The following is a 14195-nucleotide window of genomic DNA, read 5'->3' as shown; positions in this document are numbered from 1 at the left end:
CCACCGCCTCGACCAACCCACACGCCGACAACAGAGGAGGAGGGGGATGGGTGCGTGGATGCGGGTAAGATCCGGTGGTGGGGTGGGGGGAGCACCTGGGTTGAGGAGGATCTCGGTTGCCTTCCCGCTCCCACTTCCCCCCTCTCTCCTGATTCTCCGGAGGGACCTTCCAGAGGTATCGGACTGTTTATATGTGCCCAACGGCGCGCTCCCCGGTTGCAGACAGACTGGTGCAGTTCTCCGGCTCCCATCCCTTCGAATTCATACGCAGTTAACTCGCTAGTCCGAGCCACCCTCCTTCCTTCCGCACGAAGAGTTCGCTAAGGGTTCCAGGGAGACCAGGACAGTCCGTGCGCCCTATCGTCTAAGACGTTGAGAAGCCCTTGGAAGATGGCGGCTGTGTTCCCTATAGCGGTGCTCCTTCTGGCCCTCGTGTCACCCATCCCGGCAGCCGGAGCCTCTCTGCGTGAGTCGAATTTCTCTGCTTTTAAGGTCTGTGCGTGAAATTTTGATAGGAGATTGCTGCTGTCCTGTCACCATGCTTGTAGATGGTTGAAAGGTACTTCATGCCTTCAACCAAGGTAGGATCCCGCCAAAATTAAGGTGAAGACCGGACCGGTCGAAACTTCAGGTTCCTGAACCTTTCAGCGCGGAAGTCTCCACTAAAAGCCTATACGCGAATTCTTTTCCCTTCCTCTAGTACTATTTTGTAACTTTATGAGATACATTGGCCACAATTTTCGTTTCGTGATAAGATTTGCTCCTCGCTAGCTAGTTAACTTGTTTACAATATAATTTGTCATCCATAAACGTAACGAGTATCACTATTTTCTGGTGCTGTATGAAATTGTCTGTATGTTTCTTTACCGATGGCTTGACGTAGATTCTTAACAATTTCAGGCCGTTTTACACGAGGCAGTAACTTACGTTTGTTACTGCGTGTATTAATTCGCAAATTAATTAAATGATGATGCCATAAGATCTTGTATTACACGGTGAAAGCTATCAGCGATTTTCCTGCGCAGAAAGCATGTGCAATGTTAGAGTTATCATCTTTTTACTTATATCGAATCCAATGCACGTGGATTCTTTCGATTTCTAGCCAGGATAATTTGGAGCGATGGTTAGTTTTGGTTTCATGAAAGTGTGACTTGAAAATGCCCACACCTTTAATGGGTATTGATCTATTTAATATCTATTGCTGTGGTTGTATATAAATCATTCACCCTATCAGCACAACATGTTCCTTACCTTCCCGCCCTCTGTCAATTCAGTAATCATACACGACATTTGCTCCCTATTCTAAAAATTAACTTCAATAATATATTGTTCAAATTTTATATCAAGGTCCTACTAGTTTACTTATATGCTGTTCTTTTATGCAAGTAATTGAAACAACCAATTTGTGTGATGTATGAGTGTAACCAGCATGAGAATAAAAATTATATTCCTGAGTGTAATTTGTATTCACTCATAATTTACAGAACTAAATTAGGCCCAGTATTTATGTGTTAGACCTTACATATAAGGAAGAAGGCTTCCCAAAACTCATGATAAAACAGAAAGCTGCAATTTTTAGGATCGATATTTTCACCATTTATGAATAACCTCTTTATTATATCTATGCCTTTCATATGAAGCTATAACTGTAATTCAATGTTGGAATCGTTTAATTGTAAGTTAAGGGCTAGGAAATTATGCAATTATTAACAAAACCTCGATGGTTGAATTCCTGAATGAAGTTAATTATATTTCTCGGCAAGAAAACTAATTCCAATGGCATCTTTTTCCTTCATACAGCCAGTTACATCAGTGTCTGCAAGCGGAATGATCCCAACCTGAACGAATGCTTCTTGAAATCAGCTCTAGAGACCCTCCCAAACATCATTAATGGTAAGTTTTTTTAGAGAATATAGACATCTCTAAGGAAATTAAGTTGTTTTAAATGCTGTAATATAAGGGAATATTTGCGAATTCATTCCCAAATGTTAAATTGGTCACTTATGAATAAGATGCGGCATTCTCACAACTGGGAAAGTCTCATAGTTGTCCCTAAATGTCATAAATTTCATGACTCTTTTTTCTACGAACACCACTATAACGGATTGATTCAATTTTTTGTTTTTTAAATGGAAGAATTGTTTTGTCTTATTGCCATATATTTAGTTAGAAACATTGATATTCATAAATTTAGTATTTGTTGTACCACTCCTAAAATAGAAGATTTTCACTACAACGTATATTTCGTGCATCTTACTGTACAGTTGAAAGGTATGTCCGTTTCAACCACCAAGTAGTTCTAAAAATATTTTCACATTTGAAATTTGATTCCATAACTGAAGCTATTATAAATATTGACGTTAGTATAGAGAATAATCAACATCTTCACATCCTGAGTGCTCTTGAAGGAACAAAAACATGAAATTGTTCTTGGAGAAAAATGAAATTGAAACAGAGTAACGATGTGAAAATTGTATCAATATACGATTATGTGTGGTTCGTAATTGATATGCGGACGAAATATTTTGTGTTTGAACGCCTTCCTTTTCTTAATTAAATTCATTAAAACAATAATTTAATTTTTATAGCTTAGAACTATCAACAAAAATGAAGACAGATCATAGCACTTTAAACACTTTCAAAATATCTATCATAGTATTTCAAATTTAAAGAAACTGCGGGAGATGCCGTGACAGTAACTTAACGAATTCATCCGCTAATGTTTACTATTGTGCTATGATTTCAACATTCTAAATTTGATAGTCTAAAACTTAACTGGCTAGCTTAAGTTTCTAGCTTAACTGGCTAAAGCACTCGACCGGGCAGTGAGGAATCTGGGTTCTTAGCCCAAGTTAAGGCGAATGACTTTTACATTTTTATATTGCTGCATCCTATAGCAAATAACTGTTCGGCCCAAGATCTGAGGAAAACATTTAAAAAGCATATTTTGGATCAAACTTCCATTAGGAAACATTTGGTTATGTAAAACGCAGTAACGTATTTGCTTTCAAAGTTCTTTGACCAGCAGAGGAAGAACTCCTCCCTCCTGAGTTTGTAGGGGCTGCAGGATTTAAACCGTCATATCTGGTTAGAGCCTCTGATTAAATCCATGAAATTGGGCCCCAAATATATTAGTATATAAAGTTTCGGAGAAAACTCCTAATCTGTTCCTAGTTAAACTATTAATTATAAAAATTAGTTTTGCCCCATCTTCATAAAACGTTTTACCCAGCTCTTCTCACGTAGCAATAAAATACGAGCTGGAAGAATGTTTACACCTAATTTTTATTTTCACCGCACGGAAAAACCACAATATTTACCTCGTATTCCACACATCAATCAAAGGTTTATTATACGGAATCATCGCGGATCACTCTTGCTGTTAATTGCGTTCCTTTCCTCATTCAATCTAATATAATTTACAATTATAATTCATGTGTTCGTCCGCAGCGTCAGTTTTCAACGTATTTTCCGCTTCACATCCCAAGATATGTATAAGGTATGGGATTAGCATTGTAAATAAAAAGGCTTTATTGTATGGACGAATGGAACGAATAGAATTCATAATGAAGGAAAATTAATTTTCGTAATATGGAATAAAACAAGTTTGATTAGCTCTCTTCCACTGTCCAATCTTATCGCAAACGCGGAACCCATAAATACCTGTCTTGATGACTAATTTTTGTTATTTTCGGTCTACAGTATCTGCTGGTTTCGCAAAATGTTTTAGAAAAATTTATTTGCTTATTTATATTTTTAACTCGAAAATTACACTTTTTATGAAAACATGGTGGCGTCAAATGGAATGATAAACATTAAGCCTAGTTCTGAGTACAAATGACTGATTAGTCGCCCAAATTTAAGTACAATGGTTATTTATAATAAGTGCAGATGATATCTACTTCGTACTATCGCTATCAAATGCGATGAAATTGGAGTGGGAACGTTAAAGGTTTATTGCTCAATTATTTTCTAAATAGTCTTTATCGAAAAATGGAAACAACAGTAACAAACTACCTACGGAATTCGTAAATTACGGATCACCTTAAAAAAATGGCTCTTTATTGAAAATCTTTCTCTTTATTAGTATTTTTTTAATAATTTCTTCGATAACGATTCAATGCGCTTGACCAATTTCTATATGAAACATGTTGTCAAATTTATTATTGGAAGAATTACTTTTCCCCATCCTATGCACCAGAGTACCTTACTCACCATAAGCCAGTCATAATTGTATTGTTTTTGGTATTGATCAAATATTATTCATTGTAATAGTTGCTTTCTCCAGTTGTGAGTAATGAATGCAAGGTAGTAAGCAAGGTTATTTCAAATATTGCTATTTTTCATTTATTTCTTATAGTTTCTAGTACAAACTCAAATTGGCCTGGTTCCTCAAAGCTTGTCTGAATGTGCCGATTTATGTTAAGATGTGTATGTTTATGTTAAGACGAGTGCTAACGATAAGATTTAATTTTTGTGCAGTGAGAGTTTAAAAAATAAATACGCTGATTGTATATTTTAATTAACTATCACATTGCTCGGTAAATTACCAGAAAGGAGAGAGAAATTCTAATATCAAACATTTTTAAATACGAATGTATTAGGTTTAACAATGAGGTAGATTAAATATAACACCTCTAATTACCATGATTATCAATAGTTTTAAATCACAAAAATAAAATTCTGTTTAAAAACAATAAATTATATAATTCCATTTTAAAATTATTAGAAAAAAAATATTGTATCACAACAACAAAGATAGGACATGACAGCATATCAACAGTCACCAAAAATAAATTCCAACAAAGGGCTATAGATCGAAAAACGTCCAAATCTCACACAAGTCAACAACAAGAGAATAAGTCAGCTTCCTTATTCAAAGACGAGAAAGTTTCTTTGTTATTAATCAGAGACGTTCCCAGCATCGAGAAAAGTTAAGCTGAAATGATTGAACTCATAAAAAAGTCAGTAATCCAAGAGAAGAAGAATCACAACCAGTGTTAGTGATTTTAAAAAATATTCCAACTTGAGATGCTAAATTGTGTTCTATTTTTCACTTATTAAATTGCCGTAAATGTAGGTTTTTTCTTTATGACGAAAAAACAGTTGTGACGAAATCATTTTTCAATCCCGTTGTTTCCCTTGGATGGCTCCCGAGCTATTCAAAGTGGAATAAATATGAGTTAGAAATTCAATGGTCAAAGATTATTCGCTATGTCCATTAGATTCGTACCACATGTTTCTACACTCGATTGATTGAGATACTACGATTTATTTTTACTGAAATTCCATCCAAACTCAAGGTGACAAGAGCCTGAAGATTCCAAACCTGGACCCATTCAGGATCGAATCCATGACGATTGGTGAAGACGCGAATAGCAACGTGGGCCTGGAGTTGCTCTTCAAAAACATTGACATGATCGGACTGAAGAACACGGTGATCAAGGATGCCAAGTAAGCAAGCGCTCATTACTGCCACTCTCTTTTAATAATTACCATCGCCCCTCTTACGTATACAGATGGAGAGGAGTGCTCTGACACGTCGGGTTTGGGGGATACTTTCATTTTCTCAATTACATATGTGGAGTTATCTCGTCGTAAATGTATTCTTTTTATATGACTCCCCGTCTTTGATGACTATGTCTTTATCAGTTTCTACGTATCAAAGTTTTTAACAGTTGTTGTTTCAAGGGTTTTGAGATTGGGCGGACGGATTGTCGATTGCCAATAATTAAGAAGTGGAGAGAAACGAGCACTTCATTCCTACCCTGCTGACCACCCGTTATCTCGTGTGGCTCAAATATATCATGCGTAGGTGAAATCGCTAACCACGACTACCTATCCCTGCAGGTGCCCATCGTCAGCGGGTTTCCAGCGAGTGATGGAACTTAGTGGGTTGCCATTTCCCTTTCATTCATACCTCATTCCAAATCGTCATCTCTCCACACTTGCCAGTGGACTTGCCATTGGACATAAGCAACCCGTCCACCTGATCTCATTCCCATTTGGCAGTAAACCGAACTTATTATCACAATTAAGATATTTATTAAACAATTTTCTTGAAAAATGATATTTAACGTTGAAACCGTTAAAGTTAAAGTCATGAAAATGTGGTAAACTACAGAGTGATACATTTACAACAAATATCACAGGTCCGCAAAGTGATAGTAGCCTACTATCTCCTTCATGGGGTGAAAGAGTGCCTCCACCTTACCTTACCTGTTGATCTTCACTGTCAAGCCGTTTGCAAAAGGGAATCTCTGTCTCATAATTGATCCACAGAGATTAGTAGGGATTTAATTCAAGCAAGAGGGAAGTGGCTTCTAGCGAGAATTCTCTCCCCGGTCTAGAACAGGAGTGAAATTTTCCTTTGGGCACCCAGGAAATATTTTAGAGATATGATTTTCACCGAATGTGTAAAACTTGACGTCCTTCATTCTTAACAAAAAGTTCCCAAAATATTCCTTGTGCTACCTCTGTCATTTTGGAAAGTTTTGACCAACTGGTATTTTTTTAAAAATATGCCTGTGTATTAATCCAAAAAAATGTGATCCAACTGAAATTATAATCATAAACACTTTAAATAGATGACTCAATGACTGAATGAAAGACTCAACTTCACTTACGAAGGTGTACTTTATCTGATAGATGTTTTTTAAAGAAAAATATGGCAGGAGCCCAAAATTTTACTTCTAATGTTATGAATAACATGGAGCTTGAATCGTGAAATCCATTCCTAATGTACGGAAACACCTTCATTTTTTCTTAAGCACTATCTTCTGTCCCCGAAAAACTACACATTCTGATGTAGTTACATAAAAAATATGCATACATGAAAAAGTACTTTGGGATTATCAATTCCATTTTTCGCTCATTATAAGTCAGCGAAGAGTGTTGAGCATCCTTCTATCCTTTTTCCTAACGCTACCATCCGGCTTGTCGATTTAATATTTCCCATAATTCATCCGAGAATCCATGCTTACTGGTAGTTAGCGTCTCACGAGAGGCTGTAAAAAATAATGTGAGGATGTGAGAAAACATATGCGGACTTAAGAGAAAGGATGGAAACCCTAAATGGATGACTGATAGATTTTACTGATTTATAAACAAAATATTGGTTAAATCCTAAGGCTTCCTAAGTTTGGTTTAATCCTAATTCCTAAGGTCTATTCGATAAAGGATCCATGCTCCTTCGGGAATTACCTACACGATGATAATTCTCAGAAGCAGCTTGGGTCCTTCAACACATTGGTTTTTATTAAATTCAATGATCGTCGTAGACATAGTGGAAATTGCCACAGGCGTTTTTTCATAATTTGTCAGATCTTCAGTAATTTCCCCGTTAAACCTGGAATCTGATCAAGTTTTGACGTATCAATTCTCAAATAGGGAGAAAAATCGTATCTAAATATTTAAACAACGTATTTTCAGTGGTAGCTACGCTGAATAAATAAATTATGTGCGTAGGTTTGCGCAGCTTTGATTATTGATACCGTTCACTTTCTTGTGCCGCTGCGTCGACACTCCGTGACTTTTTTAGTCCATGCCGGCCGAATTCTGAGAAGATATTAATAATTTTTTTCCACAATTGGGGAAAAACAATGATGATGCAATTCCAATTCTCGTGACCCCAGTTAAACCATGGTGTCTTATATATCACGCTAATTAGTTTGCGCCTTTTTTCAAGGGTTGCGACTTAACAGTGGTCCGTTTTTCGTTTTTTTGTCTATACCTGTGTAGAAGCTGCATCTTCCCACATACTTTTACTGATTTCCCACGGTTTTATTCACAGGATAGATTTGGATAAACTACGTCTGGAGTTTGAGATGCTCGTACCATCGTTGAAGGTGGAGGGTCCTTACGAGGTGAACGGAAAGATTCTCGTCTTGCCCATCACAGGAAAGGGTCAGAGTGATATTACCCTAGGTAAGTTCTATTGATTTTAAGCACTTGATTTTCAAAAATATTTGTTCATATTTCTCCAATTTGGTGAATTTTCATGGGAAGATAACCAAGAAAGGCTTTTCATACTACAAATAATCATTCTTGAATTTTTGCTGGTAATTTCACCCTTTGGATTTGTTCTTGAGTGCTCTTTCTCCGTTCACCAAGCTACTGTTTGTGTTTACTTGGTGAATTATTGTTCGGATTATTATTAATTTTAGTCTACCGTTTAAGGTAGGTTTTGGATTAACACAAATTCATATAAATTCATAACTTCACCCAATAGACACAGGCTAGTATCCCACAACACACTAAACCCTTCAATTCCACGTACATCCAACCTCCCTTCTTTCTCCTTACGATGCATATATCTGTAACGAATGAGAACCTCCTTGACATTTACATTTGATTGGCAATTGCACATATTTGCATTTAGCAGTGAGTTTAGTTAGACAGTTCGGAATCTTTTCGTAATAATTGAATAAATTGAACATTTAGTTTGTGCAGAAAGCACTGATTGTGCTAATACTAAGCAAATTCGTTTTTAATAGTATTCTTATAAATCATGGGAAATCACTCGTGGAGATTAGATATACTTATTTAGGCTAACGTAAGTAGGTAGATATAATGGGTGGTAAAAGCGAAATTACTTCTGTGACTTGGGCGATTTAGTTATATTTCAGTTCTTGATGTTACTCTGTGAGTTACTCGTCACGTACTCCTTACGCGATGCTACACGTCCGCGATTATTGATTTTATTCTATTTTACTGGTGGTGAACTAACACCCCCCGCTACACGCCCCCGCGGGGTATTATGTAGATGTAGATTCCTGTCATAGTAACACGACACAAGTGTACACAATTTCCGTAATTTAAAAAATCTAATTTTATTGTTTTTTAGGCGGCGATATTGAAGGCTGGGCTTGATTTTCTCGTGTTAACTCCTCTCTCTTTCGGTTTCTACAGAGAACGTGAAGGCTAAGTGGTTTGTGACCGGGAAGTTGGTTGGGAAGACCCCAGAGACACAGCGACTTCAAGTAGACAGCGCCAAGGTGGACATCGACCCAGAGAATATGATCATCCATCTCGACGGCCTCTTCGGTGGTGACAAGACGCTGAGTAAGAAACCATCTTTTTTTTAGCTTCCTATCACATTTGGGTTCCCCATAAATTTCTTTCAGAGGGACAGCCAGTGAGTGAATATAATTTTTGATGCATTTCCCACGGCCATTTCAATAGCCGTGACAATATCCTTTTAAATAACCGTGGACAACATGGTTAATATTATAATTTTGGCTCTCTTACGAATCCTCTATGATTATAATCTTCCCTTCATCCATCACTTTTGTCAACGTGGCCGTAGGTACCACGATTATAGCTCATCAAGGGAATCATTTCTCAGAGCCTTTTCTCAATTTACTATGCTTTTAGAAGCTGATTGAAATATATTTTGAGTACGTAAGAGTTCCTGATCTCGTCAAATCTAGGAAAATTACAAGTATGGGAGCAGATTAATCGTCATTAAAGCTGATGAATTTATTATTGCACGAATTCTTCATTTTAGGCAATAGGTAGAACTCTGAAGAGTATTAAATACAGTATTCACTTCGCTCTCTTACGAGCCTTATAACTGGATTTATTTTTAATAGACTGTCCATGTTGTCAAAATGATAATATGAACGTAGGCCCTTCACTACAATTATTAAAAATTCCGTAATTATTTTAAGTGACTATATTATATCCGTGTTTCACTTAGAGAATAACCTGACCATTTGGTGGGATCATTAGATCCTCTGGCTTCAAAATAATATCCCCAAATGCAAGTAAACAATTGTTAAGTAAGAACAAAGCAACAAGTCATCATAATGATCTACTGATAAAAACAGGAGAAGCGATTGAATCCATGCCGAAGCACTGAGAAGAAAAAATGCTATCTCCAATTCGGTGAAGCATGCCGTATGATTTAAATAGCCATGATGTGTAACTGGGCCTGAATGGGTTCTTAAGAATCATGGAAACAAGGAGAAAAGAGCACGTCAGTGGCCGGGAAGTAGTTAAATGTTCCTTAAGGATGCTGTAGTGCTTATTCTCACTCAAACCAATCAAGAAAGTTAAATGGGAGGAGAATACTGAATTTGAAGCCTATGAATGCAGATACCTATTGGTGATTACTTATAATTATTACGATATTGCTAGTTACAGTTAACCTAAACGGAGTGTGCTCAACAAAAAAGGAGCATAATAACTGGTGTTTAACTTATCTATATATTTATGAATTTTATATCTGATTGAAGGTCAATGATAGCCCGCACGATAAATAGTTTGAAGGTACGAAATCTAGTAAACGATAGAATTTTCTATATTATTAAAATGTTCACCCTTTCAAACATTCATTATTACCATAGTCATAAGGGTGGAGTGGAGTGGCAGTCATCCGTTTATTTGTTGTTGTTACGCCACTGTCCAAAATTTCTCCCAATGGGCTAATATTAATATTTACGTCAAGGTCGTCTGGTGAATATATATTTTTGCGGCGGTGAAGGTCAGTTCTGGTACCGCGTCCAATTTGAGAATCGAAAGAACCAACAACCGATTAGCGATCAAGTATGAAATTTAAACCATTGACATTGAAATGGAGGCCATCCCTTTGGATAGGCTATGAAAAATTCGAAGAAGTCCTTAATTATAGGTCTGAAAGTGTTTTTAACTTATTAGAAACCATAGTCGTGACATGTTATATTGACACCCAGGATATTTGTTGCCAACATAACTTGGAAAGACATATCTGATCCAGGAGCGGATTCAAAGGAGGGACCAGGGTCACTCACAGAAAAATATTTTTGTTTTTATTTCAACTTTATTTTTATGCTTCGGAAACTGATTCTGGATACTTGCTGTAACCTGAGCATGAAATGATCTACTTCAAGTCATGCTTCTGAATTTTCTAAATGAGTACGATTAGCTTTAAAGGGAACGTGATTCTCAAATTTACTTGGGTGAAAAAATTTATAAAATTATATTGGTTCATACACGACGTATGTTCAAGTTTTAAAGTCTCCTCTTTTCTGAAAAACCACCGACTTCAGAAAGATTAAATTAGTCTTCTCATCTGATTAGAGGTTTTCTAGATCTTCTATCGACCGCCTTTTCCCAGGACCTCGTTCGTTCATTGGTCACTTTAAAAGCTAAAGACATTTTTGCCGTCCTCTATTTTTTTACAACCAATAATAATCTTGCATAAATTTCCGACTGTCCTTTTTTCACATCATCCTCTTTATTTGAACGGAGTAATTTGGCTCTTCCTCTCCTCTTAATGTGACTCAGTGTTCTTCGTGGAGCCTATTCTTCTGATTTATCACCAAAAGCAAATGTGTCCCATAGTGCTCCCAGTCCATATTGGTGTTCTTCCAATTCCAATGATCAATATTTTGCCTTTTCCACCTCATTCCTCCTGTATACTCTCCCATTTCTCATTTTATTTATCTATTTAAACCTTCAGCACCCACCTCCAAAAGCCACATTTGGAAGGCCCCTATTCTTCTTCTCCAGCCCACTTTTCCAGTGGCCTATGTTGTGAATCTATAATGTGCTATTTTTACTGATGGTTTTCACGTTCCTCCTCCTTTCTAATTTATTTTTTTGGTACACTAATCACATGTTCATTATGAATATCCTCTCAGGTTGAGTTAATTTGTGCTTGACACTTCCTCGAATTTATTTTGTTGCATTTAATATGGCCTCCGATTTATGAAATATCCCTCTTGTTCTCTTTTATCTCCTTTGAAGTGCAACGTCTGTTTCCGCTTCTTTTTTCCGCATGACTATTAAGTTTCTGTTTTTCTTCCTGTTGATATTCAAGCTATATATTTACAATAATTGATTCAATACGCTCAAGGAGGCCCTCAGCATTCCTTTGGTGTCCATATCGGGTGATTTTTTTTTGCCTCTTCCAAGAACATGTTGAAAAGCGATCATTGGAGGTTACATTCTCGTCTAACTTCACTTATTTTAATTCTGTTTCTGTTTTTTTATCGTCTTTCATTGGTAGCGTGACGACTTGTTTCTATTAGAGTTATTCATGTATCTTAGATCGACGTATTCCATTCCAAGCGTTTCCAGAAATGTAAATAGTCTACCAGTAATTTAAGTTGTAGTAGTACTTCCAGTCAAGATTGCTAAGGGTCTTTAAGAAATGCTCAAATGGCAGACGCAATGGCTTTTTTACGCCCCCTTCATATTCAGTTTTCAAATCGGAAGACTACGCACATTGTAAAAGTTCAAGCTATAAAACACCAATACCTGCATTGATCCCATATGGAGCGTAGTATTATATAGCTCGGAAACTTGGTCACCGAGACATACTATAAACGCAGCTAGGAGGCTTTGAATGTGTGTGTCTGAAGAAGTATGGAGACTGAAAAAAATGCAATATACTGACTGTCTTAGATGTTCCCTAAATTTCCTATACAAACCAATATGTTCAGGTAACCTATTCATGCTGCAATCTGTATTTTACATACGTGTTCATACCGTTGTAAATAACTGCAATAGTATGCCATAAAAATGATGGGACTATTGTAATATTGACTCATCTCAAATGTCACTAGCTAATAAAATGATCTAATTACTAATTGTAATGCGAGATGATCTTCCCTCCGTATTTATCATTTAAGTAAAGCTTTAATTCTTGAAAATTTCAACTGGCACAATTCGACAATATTATATTATCCTCCTCGGTTTCAGGAAATTAATCCACTTAATTCTCATTTGTATCCTATCGCTCCTGTTAGGTGTCATTTTGTAACACGTCGGTGACTGTATCGTAACTCTTTGCTTTGCAGGTGACAACATGAATCTGTTCTTAAATGAGAACTGGAAGGACGTGCTGGGGGAGCTTAAGCCCGGCGTGAATGAAGCACTTGCCCAAATCGTCTCACTCATCGGGAACCAAGTGGTCTCCTCCGTGCCGTACAACCAACTTCTGCCCCCCGAGTGAACGGACGGCGGATGAATAGAAGAGAAAAAAAGAAAAAATGAAAAACAAAAATAGTAAAAGTCTTGCCAGTGTGTGTGTGTGCTGCCTCTAAATCTCCAATGACTAGAATCGATCGCCTCCTTGTCGACCCCGAATAACACTCTTCCCCGCCCATTTCGAGTTATTTGGACCTCAGAATAGGCGTTCGAATGCTGAATTCCTTCCTTCGAACACATGAAGCACATAGATGTAACGTAAAAACCCTTCCTATGAACTCTGATCCCTATCATTTTTTTCCTCACGCTTCTCTACCAAGATACCTACTCTAACTAAAAGAGTTCCACTCCCGAAAAAGTTGGTTAGATTTTCGACAAAGTTACTCAATAGCGCTCATTTGGGATGCTAAAATTGTCTTCCAGGTAGTCTCCCTCTTCAAAACCGATGTGCTGATACCCCTGTCTGTTCTATCAAAGTTTTTAACGCCGAAAGATGCTAAATGCAGTTTTGCAATACACCACATTGCAATGCACCATTAAACCAATGAAAATAAATTGAACAAAACAAATTTTACAGGGTAAAACAAATTAAACTAGTTACAATGAGATAAACCTATTGCAAGCCAGGTTAAATTTGACCCATAAGGCCAGACATCTACCTCGTACACGATATTTCAGTATATTTTTTCTGTGATGAATTAGATTCGTTCCTACTCTCCCACCATGTACCTAGGTTCACACAAACGAGGATCCAGAATCCTTCTATGAGATATGAACGACCTTTTTCTTTCTAATTTCTGCCATTTTTCCCTATATTTGCTTTTATCCATCAATAATATAATTGGGAGAATTAGTCGTTGGCAGTAGTGATGCCATCATCACAGTGGTATCAGTTTGGTGGGAAAAGTTCCAATCATGGCCTACTCTCTAAAACTGTGGATGTTTAGTATTTGTTAACCTATGTATGATTTTATGAAATATGTCAGTAAAAAGAATAATTTTACCTCAGAATGTGTCTAATTTTCTTGTTTTAATTGTTTTGGCATTCTCAGCAGTTATTCAACGGAGCGTGGAGACGCCTCAGTTTTATCGAGAGGTGACCTCCGTCAATGGCAAAACGGCCTTCAGGGCAGTAATTTTGTCTCTTTCTCCGATAGGAATTCCTTTCGCCTTTCCTGCTGCTTTTTCCTTCAGCTCCCGCCCTCAGGAATTCCCCTGCATCGTTGAATATCATGTCAGAGAAATGCATTCTCACAGGTGTATCAGTTCGACTCCTCACT

The 14195-nt window shown here is 37.0% G+C and overlaps 1 protein-coding gene across 1 annotated transcript; it reads left to right on the top strand.

Moving 5' to 3' along the window:
* The first annotated feature begins 207 nt into the window (after positions 1-207).
* LOC139686806 (protein takeout-like) lies at positions 208-13926 on the top strand. The gene is made up of 6 exons (XM_071583863.1): positions 208-466; positions 1801-1893; positions 5304-5454; positions 7793-7926; positions 8911-9063; positions 12786-13926. The coding sequence occupies exons 1-6, from the start codon at positions 391-393 to the stop codon at positions 12938-12940; spliced, it is 762 nt and encodes a 253-aa protein (XP_071439964.1). The 5' UTR covers positions 208-390; the 3' UTR covers positions 12941-13926.
* The last annotated feature ends 269 nt before the right edge of the window (positions 13927-14195 follow it).

The sequence above is a fragment of the Hetaerina americana genome, unplaced genomic scaffold (genome assembly GCF_022747635.1).
Source record: "Hetaerina americana unplaced genomic scaffold, ioHetAmer1.1.p SCAF_15, whole genome shotgun sequence".
Taxonomy (NCBI): domain Eukaryota; kingdom Metazoa; phylum Arthropoda; class Insecta; order Odonata; family Calopterygidae; genus Hetaerina; species Hetaerina americana.
The sequence above is the reverse complement of the archived record's forward strand: the minus strand, read 5'-3'. Positions and strand labels throughout refer to the sequence as shown.

What these genes read in the sequence shown, in the direction of transcription:
- LOC139686806 (XM_071583863.1), top strand. Translation starts at nt 391, where the DNA reads ATGGCGGCTGTGTTCCCTATAGCGGTGCTCCTTCTGGCCCTCGTGTCA. An exon ending in CCTCCCAAACATCATTAATG is followed by an intron (nt 1,894 to 5,303) that starts GTAAGTTTTTTT and finishes TCCAAACTCAAG; the next exon opens with GTGACAAGAGCCTGAAGATT. An exon ending in TCAGAGTGATATTACCCTAG is followed by an intron (nt 7,927 to 8,910) that starts GTAAGTTCTATT and finishes CGGTTTCTACAG; the next exon opens with AGAACGTGAAGGCTAAGTGG.